Source organism: Chiroxiphia lanceolata, chromosome 2 (genome assembly GCF_009829145.1).
Source record: "Chiroxiphia lanceolata isolate bChiLan1 chromosome 2, bChiLan1.pri, whole genome shotgun sequence".
Taxonomy (NCBI): Eukaryota; Metazoa; Chordata; class Aves; order Passeriformes; family Pipridae; genus Chiroxiphia; species Chiroxiphia lanceolata.
Window position 1 is genome coordinate 89966876 of NC_045638.1, and position 23737 is coordinate 89990612.

Below are 23737 nucleotides of genomic sequence, written 5' to 3' on the forward strand. Positions count from 1 at the left end.
CTGGCTGCAAAAGAGCCTCCATCCTGGACATCTAGGCACAGACAGTTCCTCTTTCTAGATGGATATACGCTCCACACTGATTACCATTCTCCTTCCTGTCTTTGCTTACATTCCCTCTCTCACAATCAAGACCCACCATTTCCTGATACCACTGTTTGTGTCATGCAGCAACTTGCTTCCTACCTCAACTACAGACAGCACTGTAGTCAGCCAAGGCTCGCTCCTCTGCAAAAGGAAATTAGGAAGCCGATTACACATGGATGCACACAGAGAAGACTGCATGTTTTTTCCCAGCCAGAGAACTAGAAGCCCAGCTCCCAACTCCAGAGTAAAATCAGTTACCCACCTGGCTGGTAGTAATCATAAATTTTGATGCTGGCTGGTTTCAAGTTCTTCATCTGAATTACTTGTTCCAGTTGCAGAATGAAAGTCTGAGATTCATCGTTGAGCTAGTGGAGATGGAAGGAAATTAGCAAGGAATGGGACAGAGATGTCATTGCATCTTCGTCTTCCCTAGCTTGAGTGTTTTCCTGCACAACACCTCTCTGATTCCTTTAGAGATTCTGGATTTGAAAAATGAAGTATTGTGTGAGGAACGGCAAATGCCAACGCCATGACAATGAAATTGGGCAAGCTCCCTCTGCCCACAGTTCTACCAGTGCTCTTTCCTTGCCTAGACCAGCCTTTGGCTTGTCACACAACTCCTTGTCCTCTGGCCTCTTGCTCTTCCTGTGTTAAAACAAATGCTTTTGTTCCCACTTACCTTCTCCAGATAAATGTAGACCACATTAGCTTCCACTTCTATTTTCTTAATGATGGTTCTGTGTTCCAGCTGGGATAGGAAACAATAATGCAAGGAAATTTGTGAGCAATTTTCTTAGGGCTTCCTGACCTGAGGGACTCACTGTTGCACTGAAGGGATGGTGTAGAACTGGACTCTCTGTGGAACTGTGTCTTTCTCACACACAAGGGCTTTCTTTAGTGGCTATATCTTTGCTATCTCTCCTGGACATCCCTTGTGAGCATCACAGTTATGAATATGGTGTCCCTGCTCAGTTAAAGCAATCTCCCACTTGGGGACAAAAAGCTGTGTGGATAGTGTATATGACTGATGCGTTGGTCAGCAAACAGGTGCAGACACCAGTAGGGATTCATGTTATCTCGTCTCACTGAGTGTTAGACTGCTCTTAAAGACCTGCATGGGGGCTGTGCAAATAATTAATGTTTCAGTTTTATGCCTTAATTGGAAAAAAATAAGAATCTTTTTGGGTAACGCTGGAGTATCTCTAAGAAATCTTGTCTTAAAATTTCTGAGAAAGAAATCCTAGTATTAGCACACCCAGCAATACATTTTGTTACTGGCCAAAGTCAGAACAGTGTCAGAGGGACAATCTGAACCACCTCTTATCTCCCTTTTGGGGCCTGTATAAAAACAATAGGTTTTGGTTCAATTATAACAGCAAAGGTCCCCTGCAAATTTAGTTACCTCATGGCCTGAAATGAACAGTTCCCAACAGGAGTAAGCAGGCAGGACCCACTTATCACAGCTGGGGATTTTTTATTCCTAAGTCCTTACCAACATTCTGGATCTGGACGCCAGGGTGAATCCAGACAGCAGGGCGACCTCTATGATCACCATGTTGGATGTGACTCTGCTCCCGATGTAGCTGGAGAAGAAAAAGCAGACAGAGAGTGATTCTGTGAGAATAGTGCCCTCCCAGCCCCTCTTCTTTCCACCACTATCCCCTGTGTGCAGGACCCTGAATCAGGTAGCCCATCTGGGACTGGGAACAGGGGAGCCACTGCTCCCTGTCACAGGAGTTGGCCAGCACCTTCCTCTCCCCTGCCATCCACCTGTCCAATTCACCCTCTGTCCTGTTCACCCCAAGTGCTGGGTTCCTCCACTGGAGCCCTGGCTGCTGTCCCCAAGCACAGTACATCTTGCTGGAGGAGGAAACAACCCTTGGGATCACCTGGCAAGGATGCGGACAGTGAGGACACGCGGATTGGCCTGGCTACAGTTGGTCAGCTCTGTGCTGACACGCAGAGTGAAGATCACAGCAGCACGTGGGGAAGGCTCGTGGTACCTCAGCACTATCTGCAGGGTAAGAGCCAAGAGCAGAAAAGACAGGCCAGGCATGATCTCATGCAAGGGAAAAAAGGCAGAGTTCTCCTCCCTCTTCTCTCCACATTCATCCCATCATCTCACCTGAGCAAAGACACAGCTGCTGCCATGGACCTGCACCAGGAACTGCCCTGGAATCTCTGTCAGTGCTGCCTGCTGCACCAGCAGCCGCCTCTGGCGGTTGACTTGGAAAGCCCTTCCAAAGGCCCGCTGGGACTTCACCCTCACAGTTGCCTGGCCTGATGTGCTGAACATCCTTGCTGCGTATTTTGCTAAGGCTTGCAAGCCAACAACTGTGTCCTAGAGAGGGAGAGACAGTCACCCCTTTGAAAGCATCAGCTCTAGCAATACTGACTTGGAACAGGAAGACCTCAAGAGGACTCGCCCTGCCAGCCTTGGGTACAAAAGTATATCAATCCACAGGGAGCTACTTGTTACCTGGGTGGAGGCAAAACCCCCATAGGCATTTTGCTGCTCAGTCAGCCATGCCACAATACCGGCTGCAGTTGTCATGTCACCTGCGTGCACCCGTGGCTTAGAGAGGTATGCCAGGAGCACGTAAGCTGTCAACTCTACGTCCACTGACTGAGTACCAGGCCAGAAGTCTATGGAAGCTGGAGAGCTTGGCTTGGGACTCCAGTGGATTTGTCCTCCTGCAGAAGGAAAAGGACCATGAAGGCTATTTGGGGAGGACATAATTTGGGGTTCACAGGAAATGAACCCCATAGTGCTTTCAGAGCTCCTTCAGCTTATTCTCTGTAGTCAGGCCAGGATCACTTTCTTCAGTTTGTTCTCCAGGGTTTCATCTGGTCTTAGATTCCTACCTCCTCCCCCAAAAGGATCTTGACATCTTCCAGGCTGAGAAAACTATTTCTGATAAGTCACCCTCACAGCTTGTGAAATAAGTTATTGTATTTTCAGTCACACAATGCAGTCACTGCACAGATACAAGGAATATGTATAAATACGTATGTCATTTTTAACTGCACTAGCTGGGCATACATTGGTCCAGATCTCAGCAGTCAGCACCTGATCTGATGGCCTGTTCCTCCAGTTTGTACAGCAGCTCCTGGGTTGTCTCATAGTCCCCAGCCAGAGCAAAGGCATAGGCCAGCATAGCTTCTGTGTAGATGTTGGTGATGTTGTGAACCACCTGCTGCAGGCAGCGGAGGGTAGTCTGCATCAGCTTGCCCTGTGTTGGGAGGAGACACATGCCAAACTCTGACATGGGTAAAACAGGGAGCTGGGGAACTCATTCCAGGGAGCCACACTATGTCTTCCTGCTGTGGCCCCAGAGAAACCCATTAGGTTACACAGTCTCTTCAGAAAACAGGCAGTGCAGCCCCAGTGTGCATTGGGAGCCATAGCAACCAAACATTGTTGCACCATGTCAGTTTTACAGCATTGACTCTTTTGAGAAATGAGGAGCCACCATTTGACTAAATATTGGCTTACTCCCAGAAGCTCCCTCCCTGTTCCTGGCCTGGAGAATGCCAGCATTACAAGCTGGTGTATCCCCACAGTGGTACCCAGATGTGGGAGTGCACAGGAGGGCAGGAGGGAGCATGGGCATCCTCACCTTTAGGGGCTGACCCATCTCCAGCAGTGCTGCAGCCACATACGCCCCCAGGGAGATTTCATCATCCATGCTATCCTGTGGAGGAAATGCACCTTTCACTCTCTTCCCTGGTGTTAGGAGAGCACAGGCAGTGACTCTCCAGAAGGAAAAGTATCCCTCTCACATTTCCCACCCCATACCCTGCTCTCTTTAAGGCCGGTTGCACAAGTTGCAGATTGACTTTCTAAAATCCTTTGGGATCCCACAATCTTTTGCTGTCACAGCATCTGTGCAGCCATTCCCCAGCAGTGCTACCTGGTTTGGCCCTCATTTACCTTTAGGGAGGAGTGAAAAAAGCTCCCTTTGCTGGCAAAGCAGCCACTGGGGAGTTGGTTTTGCTCTAGCCAGCGTAGGGCATCCTGGATGTTCTTGTCATCTACATAGATGTATTTTCTGGCTTGACTAAAACTCTTGACTACAAAAGCTGTCAACCTAGGGAGAGGATGAGTTGTGAGAAAAAGAGTCAAACGCAAAAAAGGCAAAGAGAAAGTCAGAGATCTCCTGGTACTTGTCCCTGAAGTTAACACTGAAGTTAACTGACATACTGGGGTGCCAAAAAAGAGTAATTTTCATAAAGAAGGGTAACCTAAAAGTGGAAATGGTCCACAGGATCCACCTAAGTGGCTCCTCTCCCTACCCCTGGCTCCACAAATATACTACTTATGTACTACTTATTGCTTTACCCAGTCATTTCACAGATGAAAAATCTCCTACTGTTTCTACTTTTACCTATTGGACTTCATATCCCCCAGATAACTAGAGAAAATCTTGAATTCCCCATTTTCTTCCTCCCTTCCTTTCTCCATTGGTCCCATAGGCATAAGCTGTGCCAAGGCAGCTCTTTCAACTCTACCAAACACCATCCCTGAGGAGAGGATTTTTTATTGCTCTTACCTGATCTTTTTCCAGTCATATATACCCTTCTTGGCCACCAGTTCACCAGCAGTGGTACCTGATGTTGTCTGTGGGGCAACAGTAGGGCCATAGAGACAAAAAAGGACCTCCCATGCCCTGGGACCACATCTTTGTTGTTCCACTTTCCCAGAAACTCTGCAGCCCTGCCTGACTGCTTTTTCAGGTGAGTCAAGTCCCTCAGTCTCTCTCCCTGCCGTAGTTCCTGCTGACTCCATCCAAAAGAAGGAGCATACATCCTATCAGCTTTCTCAGGCACATGACCTGCTCTGACTCAGACAGGAAAAATCAGAAGTGATGGATATTTGCAGTGCTTACCAAGTGTTTCCTTCCCCATCCTTCTGCCCAAAGAAACTATAGGAGCCATCTCTGTGCCTATAAAGAAGCTGCGTCTGATACCCTGGGGAGATGGGAACAGTGGTTAATATGGCACAGTAACACACAGGGAGTGCAAGTAACAGGAACACTGACAGAGCGAGTGCAAGGGCAAAAGCTATTGGTATGTTGGACACAGGGGAAGGCAAAGGAGCAAGGTGAGTCTCTTGTACTTGCCATTGCGCAGGAATCCTGTTGCTCTCTCCCTGATCTCAGGAGTCAGCTGCCTGGTCTTCTCCAGGTACTGCAGCACATAGACAATAGGGGCAAACAGCACCATGTTCTGCTCCCCACAGCCATGGGGCATCTGCACCAGGTTGTCCAGGTTCTGCAGTGCTGTCCCCATGAGGTCACCTATACAAGGGTGTAAGAAACAAAGAAAGTGTAGATATGATTTGAGGTGCTTCTTCAGCCAAGCAGTGGATAATAGTGCATTATCTCAGCACAGGAGGAAAACACAGGAGAAGGGAGGAAAGGGGAGTAAACAACAGAGTGCAAGATGAAGAGTGGTGACTGTTTTGCCTCTTCCCACTCTGGCATTGTGACGCAGGGTGACCACACTATGGAGTCCCTGAGGAACTTTCCCTTATCAGCTTTTGCAGTCTGAAGAGCTCCAACCATAACAAGTACTATCTCTAAAGGGCAATGAGCAGAGCTGCAGCTGTTCAGTCTGTGTCAGACAGACAGACAAATATAACAGCACTCAGAGAAAGGTTGAAATGCTGCTGGTCTTTAGCCAGGCTTGTTCTACCTGGCCATATGTGAAGCATCACGATGTGAGGAAGCCAGCAGGGGTGCTAGTCAGATGGTGTGAAGGTGTCCATATGTCCTCTAGCCAGTCAGAAAAACCTTGTATTGTTTTGTCCTTTGGGGTTTTGTTGCACAATATTCAAGGCTACTTATGCCAGGCCTGGCTTCATACTAATTCTGGCCTGCAGGTAAATGAGCCCAGTGCAAAGAGGTGTATTAAGTGGTAGGTAAGTCTGGTCCCAGTAGCCTCTGCAAAGTGTTCTTTTGCAACTTAGTAGTGCTGAGAAAAGTGTCTTCTTTCCAGGAGCTTCTGCTGTAGCAGTGAAACTTAACAGGGAGGGAAGATGGTTTTGAGCTCTGCTGTTTGTATCTACACAGAAATAGCCAAGGTCCTGAAGTCCTGGTAAAATTAATGGCCTGGAGTCTCTGCTCCAAAGTCCTAGCTAGAAAAAGAAGGATTATTCTCCTCTACAGATTACTCTTCCCATGAAAGCCTAAGTGCTAATCCAAAAAATCTGAAAGCCTGGTGTTTGCAGGGAACAGAAACACAGCATCCTCTCTTTTGAGCAGTTTCATGTCAAATGGATCCTCTCACACCATTACCAAGTTAACCCTTGTTCTTTGGTAACAGCAGTTTGTGAGCCCACAATAGAAGTCACTTACCTGAGATGGAAATGGAAGCCCTGGCAGATCCCTTTACTACATTGTCAGGGAGGTGAAGGGACACAGGTTCTTCAGCCATGTTTCCTGATAACAATGGGATAAAAGGTGTAGCATGAAAAAACAAGCCAAAAGCTTCTAACTGGAGGGACAAGACTGGCACAGGTAAATGGGACACTGCCTACATCCTGCTCACACAGACTGCTTCCTACACTCTGTCCTGGTCATTGCACCAAGCTCCACTGCCTGGAAACTTTTCAGATGAAGACAGATGTGAAAGCTGCTGGCCAGGCTGAGGGCTCACCAAGCTTCACAGCTCAATTTACTACGCTTCATAAGTTTCACAAGAGTCACAGTTGGACATCACTCAACAGAGGAACATCCTGGAGAGACTTGCAATGCTGTACAGACAGGGTGGGAGGGTTGGAGCAGCTGTCAGTGGTGACTATCAAGCCCCAGGAACATCTTGGGGAATGCAGTGTGGGAAAGAGACTACAGAGCAGGGTACTTTACTCGGTGGCAAACTTAGTAGGACAGCACATGTGGAAGTAGTATTTCTTGTTCTTTCCTGTCTGTGGGGTAAGTGAAATTTCCATTGTGAAAAATCGTTTGAGAACATTCTTTAATCAAATCTCCCACAGTTTAGTTCTACTCTCAGGTCTAATTATTTCAGGCTGCAGAACCCATTCAGGCTGCCCACATACCTCATCTTGGGCACATACCTCGTCTTGGGCACAGAAGGGAGCTGTAAGACTTCTCCACTAACACACCTTCTGGCTGCCAAGGTAGAAACATGAGCATGGGACAGGAGAAACAAGAATGCACATAACATTCCCAAACAACAATGAAATTTCAGAGCAAGTTCAGGTCTGAATTCAGTGGTTAGTCTCCAGCTCTCAGGGACCCCATGCTCCTCACCTTTGCAGGCCTGCACTGAGGCTTCCTGCTTCACTGCTCAAGAGATCAAGAGTAAACCCGAGGGACAGGGCTCTCTGGTCAGTGAGCATATGCAAAAGCTCATGTACAGCATAAAAAGCAGGAAAAGGTACAAGGAGAAACACAGACATGTGAATGAAGCTCAAGAAAGGGTATCACAAGAAGGGAATAGATTTGGCTAGGTCCTTGGGAGAAATAAAGTGAACTAAGCCATAGCTTTGGTATGCTATTGCTGGCCAAAAGTTGAGGAGAAGAAACCTTTTAGCCCATCTCAGTCTGCCTTTCTCCAGGGGCAGTGATACTCAGAGACAGAAGTGAGCCTGTTCTCATACTGACCTGGACCAGCAAGTGTTTGATCAGTGTGTGCCTTCGCCTCATGGTAGCTGGCAAGGGCGTCCTGCCCCCACACCGTGACGTGGTGTCCAGTACCTCTGTCCTGACTGTGATATTCAGAGTCCCTAGCAAATAAATTCAACAGAGCCCTTTTCTTATACCTGTGGCCAAATGGAGTCAACTTGCTTTAACTGACAGTGGTCTGAGATGCCTCAAGTGTTTTGGCCAGTAAAGGTGAACCAGCCAGTACTGACAGCTTCTTCAGATACCCCAAGCACGAGGGAACTCGGCGATGCCTCACCAGCAGTGACTTCATCACACTGCAACATGACTGTAACAACAGAAGGTCCAGCAGCCCCTTGGACCCCTGTCTGCCCTTCCCATTACATATGGTGTACAGGACCAGCAATACAAGGTTCCCCCACCCACATCCATGCAGCCTCTTCCTCCCTAGCTGGTCCCACAGCCCTCTCTTCAAAAATTCTCCATTTCGTTTTTTCAGTTCTGCCCTCTCTGATGAGTCTGTCTAAGTAGAAAGGGAGAAATCAGACACGATGGATTGCATGTTTGAACCATTAAGGACAAATTTCAGGATCCAGAGGAGGCAAGGCTCTGCCAGTTTCTCTGGACCTCACACTCCCTTTCACTTCAGTTTTAGGGTTCCCCATCACCACTCCCTTTCTGCTGCCATACCCAGCTGGACTGCCGTCATGTTCCACATGAAGGTCTTGGACTCCTCTGCACACAGACACTCCTTGTCCCTGCAAGTCCGACATGGCTCCACCTGGAAGTCTGAGGATTTATCTAGGGCAACATGGATCTGAGGGAACGAGAGATGCAGGCAAGTGACAGGGCAACTCAGGTGAGATGGCTTGGCACAATGCTCTCTAAAACCAGAGGGCGGGTAGGTCTGTCCCACACAGTGTTACCTGTGGCACAGGCACACACCTGTATGCACTGTTGCAGGTAGTTGAAGACGGTAGCTTTCATCAGGAAGGTCTCTCCACGGATGACAGAATATGGCAATATCATGTCCACAAAGAAGGGCTGAACTGTTCTGAGGCTCGTGGTCGGGGCAAGGCCAAACCCCCTCCCAGCCAAGCAGAACATCTTGACTTTCCACTCTGTGGCAGCAGCAGGTGTTGTGATGGAGACATTCCTGCTTCCATTGGAGCTGAGAGGAAGAGAGCACTTGCATGAAGAAATTCATTCCACTCTGCTGCAATGGGGAGTGCTTGTGGCCTTTCACTGACTCACAGCAAGGCAGCTCTCAGCAATTTCTTCCCTAAAGCCATAAACCCTACTTAAATGTCATCAGTAATGACTTTATGCCCTTCTCCTGAGCAAGATACTGCCCATTCCAGTTCTGTACACTCACCCAATGTTCTGGAGAAGCAGCAGCACCATATCCTCCTGCATGCCAATTCATCAGTGTTAACCTAAGCACTGTGGCAACAGGGGCTACAAATTTAGCTAGTGCACCCACCAAAACAAGAAGTTAGTAGAGTGTACCCAAATATGTAGTGGTTTGGTCTTGAAGTGTATTGCTGTTTTCTAAATCTGTGTATGCTTTACTTCTGCACCTCAAAGTTTACTAATCCTTCAGTTTGACACACTACGAATGCAGTGAAGAGCCACAAAATTTGCATGCAGAGCTCTCTTTACACCTATGGCTGGACTTGGCACAAATGCAAGTCAGCCAAGACTCAATAACAAAGAGATCATTCTTCTGTTCATTTCTAAAGTCAGGAATCACTTACCCAACAGGGAACAGATTCCAGATCCAAGTTTCAGATAAATAGTAGTGAAGTCTTCCGTGTGTTGTAAATTGAGGTTGTTCCTTAGTGATTCTTTGGTCTTCTGTAGAAGGTATTCCTGAAAGAAAGAATAAGGGGTCCCACAAGAGTGGGAGAGGTAAACCCTGCCAATGATAGACAGTCTAGCACTGGGGCAAGAGACAAAGCATGCAGTAAGAGAGATGTGGGAAGAGTCTGACAGAGGAAAGCACAAGAGAATGAGCTGATTTCACAGAAGAGAGAAAACATGAAGGGAAAAGAGAGTGGTAACAGGAGAACCAGCTTGCAGTGAGCTGGTTTCAAATTTTCCAAGACTTGGTTAGACAAAGCCTCTTGGTGATCTGACCCAGAGTTAGTGTTTAAGAAACTAGGGACCTTCAGGGAGCCATTTTAACCACCAGGTCTTTAATTCTGTGAATAACAGTACTGTATGCTTGCTGCATAAATCTCATAGCCCACTGCAAGCAATGCAAACTGAGACATAGAGGAAGAACATGACTGTCCCTGTGGCTGCAGGTGGTGACAGAAGCCAGTTCTCATCACATCCTAAGGGGGTAGTCACTGGGAAAACAGATCCTGGTCCACACTTGTGTTTGTCTATGCCAGGAAAGGGAGTGCCATTCTTTAATGTCAGGGAACATCCAGGTAGTGACATTCTTCAGAGCCCTGTTTATAGGGACTGATCACTCCTACTGAGTCTGGTGGACTGGGCAGCTAGACTGTGGCAGCAACACCCATTCCTCCTCAGAGAGCTAATACCCACTATCAGCAAAGCCCAAAGGTCAGAGGCCTCTTGCATCTGATGTGACCCTATGTCCCAGGTAGGTGGAAAGTGCAGCTCACCCATGATTGGCTTCCTATCCGCCCGACGAGAGCACTGAGATGGCTTCTTGATTACAAGGTTTGAGAAGACTTTCAGTCCCATGTTCTATTAGGAAAAGAAGGAGGGCATAGAAGGCAAAAAAATAGTCTGTGAGTGGGGAAGAGTGACTACTGCTTTTCAAAATTACTCAGAAAACCACTGCAGTTAGGACAAGCCAGTGCCCTGGCAGCCCAGAGCAGCACTGGCATGAGCAGACACAGTGCTGAGGGAGGCATGGCACAGCCTCCCCAGTCTCTTCTTTCTCGTGAGATCACTAAGCTACCACCACTCTTCTGGGGACACTGGGATATATTTTCAGTGGCAAGGACATACAGGAGAGGTGTCAGTGTCCTGCCCCATCCCCTCAAGCATAATGGAGAGAATAGCTGTATGAAATGTGCCCTCTGAAGTCATACAGAGGTGTGACAGGGAGCACACACCCCATTTAGGACTGTGACCTGGGCCTGTCCACAGACAGGAGAGATGTTCTTACTCTGTGAAAAGGCCTCTAGGATGTGTCTTATTGCTAAATAGAAGAGGACAGGTTCTGTTCCCCAGGTCTGAGGTCTTGTGTCCATATTGCTATAGGCTAGTCCTCTCTAGAGGAGATCTGCCTTGAAGACACCAAGAGATCTGCCTCGGGACAGCCCATAGTGCTTAAGAGCAGGCTAACAGGTAAGCCGTGTCAATAATCCTTGGGATCACTCCCTGCCTCTCTTTTTTCTAATACTGTAGACAAACAGTACATAGCCCAGGACCTCATTCTCAAGCCCAAAACACTGGAGCTTGATGGTCCAGGATCTCATCATCTTGCTTTCTGCATCTGTGGAGGGAAATACAGGTGTTCATACACATAACGGGATTGTACATCTCTTGAGACAACACACCTAGGTCAGGGCAGACAACAGGGTTTGTCTGGAGAAGGCAAGGCCTTTGCAGACTGCCTGGGGAGAAAGATAATCTCAGATGCTCATAATTGCAACAGCTTTGGGAAAAGTCACAAGGTGATTACCCGGAAGAGGTTAAAGATGTCAGGTTGAAAGGAATTCTGTGGCTTCCATTGTGGCAGAGATGACGTGGACTGGGGCTGAACACAGCGATCTGAATATTCTTCTACTTGGGCAGGGTATCCCCGATGGTAAGCAGCAGGGAACAAACCATAGACCTAGGGAAACTCACAGGTAGGGAAGAATCAGGCAAGGAGCAGATACCACCTCCAGATGCTTCACTCTACCTTCCCCTAGCATACACATCTGTTCCTGCCCATCTCCCTAGGCAGGCCCTGTTTTCTCCTCCAAAGACCTCCTCATTCATTAGCCTCCAGCTCCCGTTGCCAGAGCCCCTGCCTGCCTTCCCCAGCGCATTCATCACTCCCATGGTTTTTGGCTGGTTGCACAGACACTCACGATTTGGCTTGTCAGCTCACTTTCTGGTCTCATGAAGAACGTGTTTTCATCCACTGCCTGTACTGCACACAGAGAGCCAGGGGCTGCCTGCAGTTGGAGCTGCACTGTTGACCCTGTGTGGGCTTCTTTATCTGGGAATCCGACCTTGACCTTGAGCAGCAAACCAGGAAAGGAATATGAAAAAGAGATGAGGAGGAGTGAGGAGGCTGACAGAAAGAGGGAGACCAGCTGGAATCTGCCCTGCTCAGCCACTGCTATGAACAGAAGTCACTGCTGAAGCTTTCCTGGCCCCTGGGCATTGTGCTGAAGATATTCCCTTTCTCTCTTCTCCTCGGTTCTCTCTTCAAAGGATCTGAGGGTCTCCTTCCCTCAGGTCTCCTGACTCTTGCTTGTCAGCTCTCCCCGAGACACAGAAGTGAGCCTCACCTGGTTTTGGAAGCACAAGGCAACATTGAAACGGATGCTGTCAGCTGTTACCCCTCCAGTGGGGAAGATGGCATACACCACTAAGGAAGGTGATGGGGAGAAGTCAGCAGTGAAGGTCAAAGGGATGGAGAAGGAGCCCTTCAACACTGAGGAAAGAAAGGTAAAGTGTTTTTATCACAGCCCCACCAAGACCTCCTTCTGCTCTTCTTCCTTTTCTGCTTTATAATCCCACAACGTCAAACCAATTCCTGCTGCTGCACTGTCTGCCCTCTCTCCATTTTCTGACCCTATGTACTCCATCTTCCCTAGGTCCTCTTGGTCTCTTCCCAACATTGTTTCCTCCCCTCCATTCTCCCTTTTTGCCCTCTTCCAGCTGACAGAAATGCTTCCTCAGCCTCCCTCTGTTCTGTTTACTGACTGCTCAAGACCCACAGATTGAGGGAATTTGGGAGAAACTCTGGTAACTCTCACTGTCCAACCTAGAAACCCACTGGGCACAACTGTTTCCCATTGTCTGGCTGCCACAGACTTACTGTTCAGTTTCCCGATCTGGATAATCCTCTGGCCCCTGACAACAATTCCAGACTTGCCAGTGACCTGTAGGAAGAGGGACGTGGGATGAACGGGATGAACAGACTGCTGTTTGCCACCAGAGTGAAGCCACACTTATCTATGTGCATCTTGCTCTCATAAGCTAAATAAAACCTTCAAAACAAACTGTGGGTTGAATCCAATCCCAGACTTTAGGTCCAGGAGATTTGCAGACATCACAGTTGGGAGGAGAAGCTTTAACACATGAGATTCTGGTCTAATCTGTCCAGATTGGACAACGGATGGGTAGTGGGTTTACTGGAGATTAGTGAGTGATAACTAAGGTATTTCCCCCCAGTAGACTAGCCTCCAGGCCAGACCAAAATCCATTTCCACTGAGCAGCTGTTTGATAACCACAGTGAAAAAATGACAAGAGTTTGACAGCAGACTTTGCACAAGACACTTCCCACTGCAGTCTTAGCAGAGGCTAAGGGGGTGATGGGCTACAAAGGCAGAAGCCTCCTCCCATCCATGGAAGTGACTGGGGCCCCACCAGATCATGATGTTGCCAGGCTGAGTCCTATCGGGTGTAGCATTCACGGAGTTCTCTGAGAACAAGTGTTTTCTGTCATCACTCCAGGGATGACCTAAATTACACCCTCAACTTTACACTGTGGTCTGGTACCCTCAGTGCAGCCTTTTCCCCCAGCCTTTATCCTTACTCACATAATATGCAAAACCTATACGGCTGGTGTCTTCTCCCAGGTCATCCCGACTGAGTGTGAAGGTCACCTGGACATTCTGCTTCAGCCCACAAGGCAGTGTTTCTGTAGGTGGGTGTATGTCCAGGAAGCTCTTGGTTGTGACATGGAAGGGCTGCAGGTAATGGTATGCATTCGTGTAACTGAAGTCAGTTTTTCGAGGTGTGTGCATGTGATCCTCCAGTGTGAACCTTCCCTGAAAGAAATCAAGTGTTTCAAGCTTCAGTGCTGTGTTAGGATGTCATCAGCTTGGTTTGGGAAAGACTGTTGGCTCGCTGCCTTCCTGCTGACTCTACACAGACAGAGCTGTGTGGTGAGCCCAAGACTGAGCTGGCAGCAGGGCTAAAGGGTAAAGGGTAGGAGTGGGGAGCACTGACACAACTCAAGGATTCTCACTTTGCTGTATACAGAGGTGGTATTTACCTCCAAAGAGACTGATGAGCTGTTCCAGGCAGTTGTGTCCAGGTTGAATGATGCTATTCCACTGCCATCTGTGATGTATGTTTTGATAAACCGACGCCTCATGAATCTTATCACGAGATAAACTTTTCTGTTTTTCATACCAGTTCCATAGTGATCCTGAACCTTAATCTGATGACAACAGGGTGAGGCAAGAAAGGTAAAGTTAGATATTTTTTCTAGTGTCATAACTCAAAACCTTCCTCTTTCTGAAAAGCATAGATCTTCCTTTGTAGGTGGTCTTAACTTCAGTCTGGCCCCAAGAAGGCAGGAGAACTGTAAAACTCCCTCATCTCTAAAGCTAAACTGAACATGATTAAAATGAGACTGCTCCAAAAGGTGGGTGTGGCTAGAGCATGAGGAGCTATCTCCTAGCCAACAGCTGAGACATTCTTGCATCCCAGCACCCCTGCTGAGACACCACTCATCATTCTCAGCAGGAGCTGGAGGTGTAAACTCAACATGGAATCTGAAATGCAGCAACTGGAGTCAAACTGGCAGGTAATGTGACACAATGCAAGGTAAAGTACTCTGTCTGAGAAGCAGAAAACAGTAGGTGTCAGCAAAATTTGTATTCCTTGGCAAATGTTGGGGAGCAAAAAAGCAAAGGAAGAAAATCACCTTCCCCCTGTAGGGTACTCCAGGAATGTAATATTCATTAGGTGTCTCAAACACTGCCCTTGCAGCTGTCCTGGAGATGAGGATCTGGCTGGAGCTGTTGATCTGCACCCCTGTCGGAATGCAGAATGCAAGGGAAGCTGGATTAGTACTGGAGATGACAACTCCACCCTATTTTAATCTCACTTTTCTATTCCAACCCCTCTAAGCAGAGTGTCTCAAACTTCCATCCCAACACCAGCATTCTTCAAGGTTTGGAGGCTGCTCTTGTGGCAGTTCCTTTTTCAGTTAAGATGTCTGTGAGCGCTCTTTGTAGCCTCACAGACCACTCTCCCAGTCACACCTCATCCGCCTGCTGCTGGCAGAGCACCTTTCTGTGTCCTGTGACAGTCCCAGCAGCAGGGAGGAGGAGAGGAGCAGATATTCCCTCTCTGGCCCTCAGAGCTACAGAACGGTTTCTCTTGCCCTTGCCTTCCCTGATGAGCACCTGGGTACCTGTGCCCATCTCCAGGAGAGAGGCTTCTGCATAGAGTTTGCTGTCTTCCTCGCTGGGAGCCAGGTTGAAGACTGATGTGCTCACGGAAGAGGTGAAACAACCATTGCTCACTGTCTGCAATAAGCAGTGGTAGACATTATTTGGGGCTGGAGAGAAGGGGAGGACTCAGAAGTACAAGTCGTTCTGTCATAACTGTTGACCACAACAAATAATAATGCAGTAAAACACTGGAAGAGGTTTCCCAGAGAGGTGGTAGATACTCCATCCCTGGAAACATTCAAGGTCAGACTGGACAAGGCTCCTGACCCAGTTGAAGCTGTCACTGTTCATTGCAGAAGAGTTGGACTAGATCAGCTTTAAAGGTCCCTTCCAACTCAAAGTATTCCATGATTCTATGATAGATAGATATGGTTCATCTTTTAAATTCTATATTTTCTATTTTATATACATGAATATGTGTAGTTCATATTGTAGAAATATAAATCAAAACATGCATCACACTTTTATCAAAGCTACAATGTTGTCAACTTTCCAGCTTTAGTAGAAAACATAATACTCCTCTAAATGAATCACAGAGCAAATACATCAGTATTTTAATAGATCTAGCTAGAAGAATGGGAGAAACAAATGAAGATTCAAAGTAACAAATCATTTCCAGAGCTGGAAGATTACAACTACTGTAACAAGTCATAATGGCAAAACATAAAGCATGAAAAACTTTCAACTGTATATGTACAAGGGAAGAGCACAGTTATTAAATACTTCGTTAGGAATGGAAATGAACAATAAGGAATCTGTGAACAAATAAAAAGACAAAATAAAGTATGAAAGCCACTATGTGATTTGGCTATGGAATTAACGATGCCTCTGCCATCTTTGTGCAGCTCCAGGATAGCTTCACCATAATGCAGTAGTTTTGTACCTGAGAAAACTCTGTTAGTTGTTGTTTCTTACATTGCATCAATTTCTGGCAAGTTATGGTTTTTTCCAGAAAAGAAAAGAATTCTAAAACTTTCTGTGAAATTACTCTTTTTCTAGACCCAATCATTAATAAGCAAAGTTATAAAGAAAGCTTCTTAGCAGGTCTAGGGAACAATAATTGCATTAATTGAATAAAACCATACTTGTTAGTCTACATATAATTACGGAGGTTGGCAAACCTTCCTTACATAGCAGTTCTTTCTGTTCACTCAGCCCTTGACACTTAGTCCTGCGTGGTGCTTCTCTACTACCAATATATCTTCCAGGATTTTACTCACTGGACCTCTGTATTCCCTGCAGATGTCCTTGCTGGCATTTTGAGGCCTCCTCCTTGCCTTCTGGCACAAAGTCACCCACACAGTCCCTCTCACTGCTTTCCCATAGCTGTACCTGTGGGGAGAACACCAGAGGAGCTGCCAGGCAGAGGCACTTCTGTGTTCTGTCGAGCACATTGGTCCACAGAGGTGCAAAGCAGCAGAAACCAGTGTCTCTGCAGAGAGCAACAGCAAGTGGCAGCAATAGAGCTACAGAGTGACCTCAGGCCTGCCTCACTATGGGATTATCTCATGATCTGGATTCTTGTTTCCACCATCGGACCTGTTTTGCTGTTTTTTGCAAGGTACAGCAGAAGAGTGCCCTTATCAGTTTAGAAATTCCCTCTGCCTGCTTTGCAGCCTTTCCTTGCTTTGACTCCCCTCTGATTTTCCCTTTGGAGCAATGCTCCTGACAGTACCAGTAAAAAGAAGACATTTATGACCCATCCTGGAGATTCAGAGTGCTGTACTATTTGCTACTACAGTTTCATATGACCTAATTATAACTGTCCCAATTTATAAGAAATTATGTCAGACTAGTGGCAAAAGAGACACCAAAAGTCTCCAGACAATGCAGCCCCAAATACAAATGAGTTCACCCCCTTTATCTGTCTACAAAGTGTTTTTGAGACAATTCCCCTTCCTCCTTTGTGCTTATATTGTCGGAGGTCCTGCCTTCCTTCTCACTCTCAAATGCTCAGTTTTTGCAGATGACCACATAACCAGAGAAGTACACCTGCGGCTTCTAAGAAGGTAATAAGTTCAGTAGTGCAAGTGAGAAGGAACAGTATAAACCCCTAAAGAAATGCCAGTTCCTGCTCCTTTACCTGAGCAGATCTGCCCCATAACAGATAAGTGGTTTTCCCCATGTAAGGTCTTCCAAGGCTGGGCATACACAACTTCCAGAGCAGGGTATCACTTGCCTAGAACAAGTCTCCCTGTAGCTGAATGGTGTCTCTGTAGTACAGCTCATGTCCTTCTTCCCCAAGGGAGAACTCAACATTTTGAATCTTGCACTATTTGGGATTCTTCAAAAGGAATGGCTGTGCTTGGCCCTTCTTGGGCCACTTCTCTTTGATAGATTCAAGAGATAGAAGATATATGAAAGGAGAGAGACAGTTTTGGTGAGCTCTTTCATTTCCCCTGAACATTCTCCTTACCTGCCACACACACGCAGCGGGAAGGTTTTATCTGAAGCATAAATCTGAGCTGGTCCCTCGAAGAAAACATTAAACTTTTGCAACACTGGAACAAAAACCTCAGAGTTACTCCATCAAAGGCATAAGACTACCTGGACACAGGATCACAAAAGGCAAGAGTGTGTTCCTGTAAGGCTGGAGTCCCATAAAGGAACATATTAATGAGGTAAAAGCAAGCATTAATTAAAAACAGGGAAACCAAAGAAAGAATCCCCTTTTTTTCCCAAAAACAGTCTTGAAGAAGTCTTCAGTGTATTCTCACCCTGTACCAGCCTAGTTGTTAGCGGATACCTTCTACAGGAATCTCCAGCACAATGTCTCTTTTGTTCATTTCTGATATTGCACATTCTATACTCCATAGATTTCTGTTTAATCCTAGCCCTCAGGCACTACATCTTAGTTTACAATATTACATTGTTATACAAGCAGGCAAGCAACAAACAAGCAACTTCTTCCATCCCGTTCTTTGTTCTCCTTACCACGTTCCTCCACCTTAAAGGTACTGGACTGGATTGAACTGGACTTAAAGGACTGGGCACGGATGGTATAAGTTCCCAGAGAGAGTTTGTCAGCTAACTGGAAAGAGAGATCTGCAATGCCCTGTTTTGGTCTCACATCCAGCCACTGGCCAATGCAGTTTTGGTTCGGGTCCTGTGGTGCAAGAGAAGGAAAGAAAAGGCACTCATCAGCAATATCTGCTATTCTCTATCCAGATCTCACTGGATTCAAAGGCATTTCAGAGATTTCAGAGGCTTTCAAAGGTTCCTGCTCTTTTCCCGGATGATGGTAAAGTGACCTGAGTACTGAAACACGAACAGAGGTGAACCCAATCCACCCAGGTTTACTCTACTCTCTACTGCCATTGTGAAAGAAGGTATGAAAGGTCTCCAATCTTATGTAAAGATGAACTGTAAAAGTTAGCTAAAGTCTGGCAGGCATTCCTGAATGTAGAAGTGGATGAAGCTGAACCATTTGGATCATCAAGGCTTGTTAATAGGAAGCATTTGGACAGAGAATGTGCATGCATAGAGCCTAAGAAGAGTAACTTGAATCAGAAAGACAGAAGCCTAGGTTCTATCCATACTGAAGTACCTTTCCTCATAACACCCGAGGAGTCTGAAACACCCACCTGAATTTCCACCATGGAGTACTGCAAAGCAAACAGACAGCAATGTCAGAAACTGGCATGCCATAGCAACCTCCCTATAAACTTATCTTACCCACCCAGCAAAAGTATTGTGACAAACATTATAACACAAGAAGCTTGGTCCTACTGAAACCAGCAGAATTGCTTTGAAGTAGTAAGGAAGATACATAACTGTGCTATTCTTTAGATTTGCTTTTTGATTCCTGAATTTTTAAGATGCACTTTGATAGATATTCTACAACTGTGAAAGGTAGAATTTGCTTTAATAAAAAGGAGAAGAGTAGGAATACTCAGAAGTACCATCATCCCAAGTTCACAGATATTAAATGGCCTCAGTTTTGTAACATAAATCTCAAAAATTAGCAGAACTGCATCACCTATAAGACGAATACACCTCACATCTTCCTTTACAATGCCTGACCTAGGAGGTAAGGCTTGGAGATATGAATTAATGCTGACTGCAGCTGGCAGTAACAGAGAGGGACAAAGCAGGACATACTTCACTCCTTCTAGGCCCATTAATTCTCTGTTCTTATATCATTGTATCTATCAGCCAGGAGGCAGTTCTGGTGAAGAACATGTAATTTGTGAGCACAAGGCATAAGGAGGCAGGAACAGTGACTTGGGAGAGTAACCAGTCTGTAAACATGTAATTGACATTTAATTCACATTATTCATCATTCTGAGCTTTAATACAGGTTATCATAGGCAACTCTGTTTTCATTGAAATAAAAAATATATGCAGGTTAATTATTTTCATAAATTGACTCTAATGTCAATGCTAAAACAAAACATGCTGGTGAACAGCACCCTTGTTGTCTTCAACTCATCTAATTTAAAAACTACATATTATAGCTTTAATGCATAGTGCATTCAAGCCTTATAATAGCTTTGGATAAATCTGACCTCTTCTGAATTTTCATCACAGCATTATTAACAGTTATAGTGCTAATTTGCTTATACTCGCACATAGAGATCAATCATTTATGGTCAAATATCTTCATGAAACAACTGTAGGCACAGAAGGAAATGTATTGCTTACTCTATTATCTAACTAATATAAGTGATATGACTTCTCTTTTGGGAGGAGAAAGGAGTGAGTGATTCTAGGACATCACCAATAGCCCAAAAAGGAGGAAATTTAGTCAGCAGTAAAGAAGCCAGCAGGATCTCTTCCTTTATTTCAGTCCAGAAGGATTTGATTCAACTGTCCTCATGCGTGCCCTTCAGTATTTAATTGTCATGGCATGAATTCCTGTTGGCTCTCCTGAGATTGCTTGAGGACAGAGGAGTGTGAAATATCTATAGCTGCTGGCTGCAGGTATAATTGCTCACTGTAGAAAGATGCTAGCCTTGCAGTTTCCTGGACAACAGATATGCAAGTCTCTGGCAACTTCTCAGTCCCTGGCCATGGGGAAAATGAGCTGCTGCCAGCAGCAAGTCTGTATAATTTGATTATACTGTTTTCTCTCCTTTTTTTTTTTTTTAATGATCACTTCATGTGTATCCTTTCCCATATCAATTAATTTTTCTTTAAATTTTGCAGCTTGCCTCAGACTCTCCTGCCACCCTTAGGTGCCACACACTCCACAAATCACTGAGCTTTCCAAAGCTGTGGGAGGGTAGCTTTGGCAGCTTGGGTCTGGCTAGGTCTACACACAAATTTGTCTGACAATTATGCCTGTGGCTAGGAGCCCATGGATGTCCCCAGAAGTCCTGCCTGCTTTTTTGGCAGAGGGCAGGTGCACACAGCTAATTCACCTAGCTGGGAGCACTGGCACACTCCCCACATACCATCACCAGCACCAACCTTCCCACCTGCCAGCAGCTGTCCTGTGAGGGCAACAGCAGAGTCAGTGGTAAGCCGGCACTGTTGTTCCAAATTGGTTTGCTTGAGGGTTGGCATTGGCCACCCTGGGTGCTGGGACTGTCCCAGCCTCCCCAGCATGGGGATGGTAAATGAGGCAGAACCATCAGAGGGAACCTGGAGACTTCCTCACCTTCATCACCTTTACTTAGGATTTACCTTGCTGTTAATAGGAACAAAGTCTTCAGTCAACGTCACGATCCAGAATTTCACTGCAGGGAGAAAATGGATAAGAGCACACTATAGACACAGAGTGCATCTGGGAATGGACTTGCTCTGCATTTTTCTCACCCCAAAATCACAGCTCCCCATACACCCCTACTGACAGCCCAAGCCTGCCCTGCAGCCCCCCCAACCCCTTGCTCAGTCCTGTTCACCACCTTTTCCCTGAAACACGTGGCAGCAGCACAGCAGTGAGCCTCACAATTTAGGGGTTTTCCCATGGGCTACATCCAGTTACCCTTACATTTCCTTGTCTGCAGTGTAGACAGACCGATCCTATATACCTGGCCTTGGCCAAGAAGACCATGTTCAGGTTTACTCCTCTTCCAAGCCAGCTCTGCTCCTAGAGCGTGTGAGGCTGACCTTTCCTGCTCCTAAAATGTGGTTCATGGATACATCACTACAGAAGGCAGCACACCCCCTCTGTGCTCATGGAGGCCACACAGCACAAAGCACTCAACACACCCTTCATGGGAAATTGGAAACAAAGTCTGGGCAGGCCAAGGCAGGGGCACTGTCAGGGTACTCCTTGCAGTGCTCACCTGTCTGTCCTGGGTTATAGATGGGTTTGTCCATCTGAATAAACGTGCCTGTCCCAGCCCTGCGGATCAGGACTTGCTTCTCTTCATTTGCACTGAAGTACTGGTCATTGGAGATGCGAAGGTGGACTGTGCCCACCTCCTGGCTGCCTGCAGGTTGGGGGACCTGGGACACAAAAAAGGAAAGCCACTAGGTCAGCAGTGCTCTTCTCCTTGCTTCGGCTGCACTGCAAGGCCAGCCTATTCACTATCTTACTCTAAAGGCCAGCACAGGCCCTCAGTGACTGAAGGCTATGTCTATGGAAGCACAAGGGACAATGCTTAGCAGCTGGGATAGATCTTGGACAAGAGAAAAAAGGGAGTAAGTTCTGGTACAGAAATTGTGTTTACCCCTTCAAAGGTCTACTGTTAAACTCTGCATGGAGTAAGATGGAGAAGACTTAACTCAAGGGAAGAAAATGTCTATGCTGATGAGAAATCTGTTTCCTAGAGTGTGTGAGTCACAGAGACTGAAATCTGCTCTTATTAATCAGTGCAAACAAAGAAAACAAGGATCATGAGTTTGGAAAATCTAAAAGATTTGTGCTGAGATTGTGTGCACCCTCCCATGTCTTTCCCAGTCCCCCAGCACATTTTCAAGCCATTAAATAAAAGCTTGGAGTGAAGCAGACATGATGGGAAGCTGTCTGAGATGAAAAGTCTGGTTCTTTCTGCATCACAGATTTAAACACCCTGTGACAGTGCATCCTTCTCAGAGGAGAGAATTAGCTGCGCAGCTGCCATTCAGGTGCTCTTCCATCTTCCCCAGACCTTTGGAGCCTGTCCAGGCAGCCTTTTCTCAGTGTGCCACCAAGGTGGATGATGAGGTACCCTACAGGAAGAGTACCAAGTGGACAGACAAAGCCAGGGAATAGACAGCAGGCTCCCACTAAACACTCTCCCTGATTTTGCATTCACTCCTTTCCATGCCCTCTCTTACTCTTGTCATCCTCATTTTCTATTTCTCTGGTAAGAGGCATCATGAGCCAAAAGAGCATGCTGGGAGCTGCCAGCTAGAAGTCCCTGCCAAGAATGATTCCGACCTGAAATCTGGTGCACTCAAAGATCCAATTGTTCCGAACGACCTTGCGATAGAGGCTGAGGTTGCCAGATGGATGCATCAGAGTTAAGGCCACACGAATAGGCTTTTCCACCCCACGGAGGTCCAAGCACACCCTCTGGAATGAGGGGTAGGGCAGAGATGCTGGAATAATGATCAGGTACCTCCTGCAGTGAGGAAAAAAAACATCACATCTTGGGAGCAGTCTCATTGACACTTGGCACTAATACTCTGTTCTGAGGAAATCATTCCTCTGGGGGCAGGAGGTTCTGCTCTGCTGCAGTGAGGGTGACAGATTAACAGTGAGAGTGTGAACCTCTCACAGGAGTGATGGAAGGTACATAGTTCATTTCAGATAAATACAAGATAAATACTTTCAGGTGACAGAACAGGATTCACCCCCCTTGCTTTGACACGGCTCATTAACTACCTTGACAGTAGATTGGTTCCTGCTTAACCATCCCCAGCCCTGCAGCCCTTTCCTTTTGCCCTTCACTTTATCCAACACCTTTCCCTTCATCCTGTGTCAGACTATGTCAGTCCCTCACTCTTGTTCCCACCACCAGTCCTCACCTAGTTCTTGTACTGCAGCGGTATTCCAGAGAGAGGTTCCTGTGTTCAGGAGGGTCTGTGTTCATAACAGAGCTCGTGGTGTGCTGCATACCACCCTATGTCTATCCCTTCCAGGAAATGACTCTGAGGGTCCCACACTCTCTCCCAGCTATCTCGGCCCCTCCCTCAGCATCACAACTGTCAGTCACTAGGTTTTTAAATAGCACTTACGGTTGTGCCACTATCCCCAGGGTGTACAGCAGGCAGCTCAGGAAGAAAGTAGTCCACATTTTTGTGGGAGACCTCCAGAGAGGTGGATTCCTCTGGAGGGCTGGTCAGGAGAGAAGGTATGGCGCTGCTTCTCTCCTTCTGAAATCTCCAGGCCACCAGCAGTTATTGCTGTTTCTCCCAGGAAGCAGACAAGAAGCCCCAAAGTTTCCTTCCTTCCTCCTCATTCCTGTGTTTATAGAGTTGCAGGTACAGGGTTGTACCGTGCAGGATGTTCCCCAGCCAATCCAAGTCCTTTTGGACTCCAGCCTCACTGCTTCCTACGCCCCTGTGCATGGACCAGCATTATTGCCTTTTATTCTGCTAACCAACTCTGTTTTCTCTTCACTGCACTGCCCCTGCTCCCTGTGTCAGTTGCAGCCCCAGTCCCATTGTTTTGCCTCCAGATGGATTGTCCCATGACCCTTTGGCTTGTGCACTCAGCTGGAGCTCACTGTGAACTCTTGTGGTCATGCTGTCCCCAA

General features: G+C 46.8%; 1 protein-coding gene across 1 annotated transcript in view; it reads right to left on the reverse strand.

The window, feature by feature from the left end:
- Positions 1-23275, reverse strand: part of LOC116782294 (alpha-2-macroglobulin-like protein 1) — a 28120-nt gene extending 4845 nt beyond the window's left edge. The window contains exons 1-34 of the mRNA XM_032678730.1: positions 23217-23275; positions 22417-22600; positions 21338-21500; positions 20733-20785; positions 18689-18709; positions 18039-18210; positions 17521-17605; positions 16325-16436; positions 15065-15179; positions 14573-14682; positions 13916-14083; positions 12691-12796; positions 12200-12345; positions 11774-11923; positions 11380-11532; positions 10349-10433; positions 9470-9584; positions 8658-8883; positions 8403-8529; positions 7713-7834; positions 7163-7217; positions 6444-6527; positions 5208-5384; positions 4974-5055; positions 4019-4175; positions 3705-3779; positions 3155-3317; positions 2564-2778; positions 2210-2425; positions 1974-2098; positions 1577-1667; positions 764-832; positions 347-449; positions 184-225 (exon numbers count right to left, since the gene is read on the reverse strand). Coding sequence (XP_032534621.1) covers positions 185-225; positions 347-449; positions 764-832; positions 1577-1667; positions 1974-2098; positions 2210-2425; positions 2564-2778; positions 3155-3317; positions 3705-3779; positions 4019-4175; positions 4974-5055; positions 5208-5384; positions 6444-6527; positions 7163-7217; positions 7713-7834; positions 8403-8529; positions 8658-8883; positions 9470-9584; positions 10349-10433; positions 11380-11532; positions 11774-11923; positions 12200-12345; positions 12691-12796; positions 13916-14083; positions 14573-14682; positions 15065-15179; positions 16325-16436; positions 17521-17605; positions 18039-18210; positions 18689-18709; positions 20733-20785; positions 21338-21500; positions 22417-22600; positions 23217-23275 — 4125 coding nt within the window. The 3' untranslated portion in view covers position 184. The remainder of the gene's footprint in view (positions 1-183; positions 226-346; positions 450-763; positions 833-1576; positions 1668-1973; positions 2099-2209; positions 2426-2563; positions 2779-3154; positions 3318-3704; positions 3780-4018; positions 4176-4973; positions 5056-5207; positions 5385-6443; positions 6528-7162; positions 7218-7712; positions 7835-8402; positions 8530-8657; positions 8884-9469; positions 9585-10348; positions 10434-11379; positions 11533-11773; positions 11924-12199; positions 12346-12690; positions 12797-13915; positions 14084-14572; positions 14683-15064; positions 15180-16324; positions 16437-17520; positions 17606-18038; positions 18211-18688; positions 18710-20732; positions 20786-21337; positions 21501-22416; positions 22601-23216) is intronic.
- Between the last annotated feature and the right edge of the window lie 462 nt (positions 23276-23737).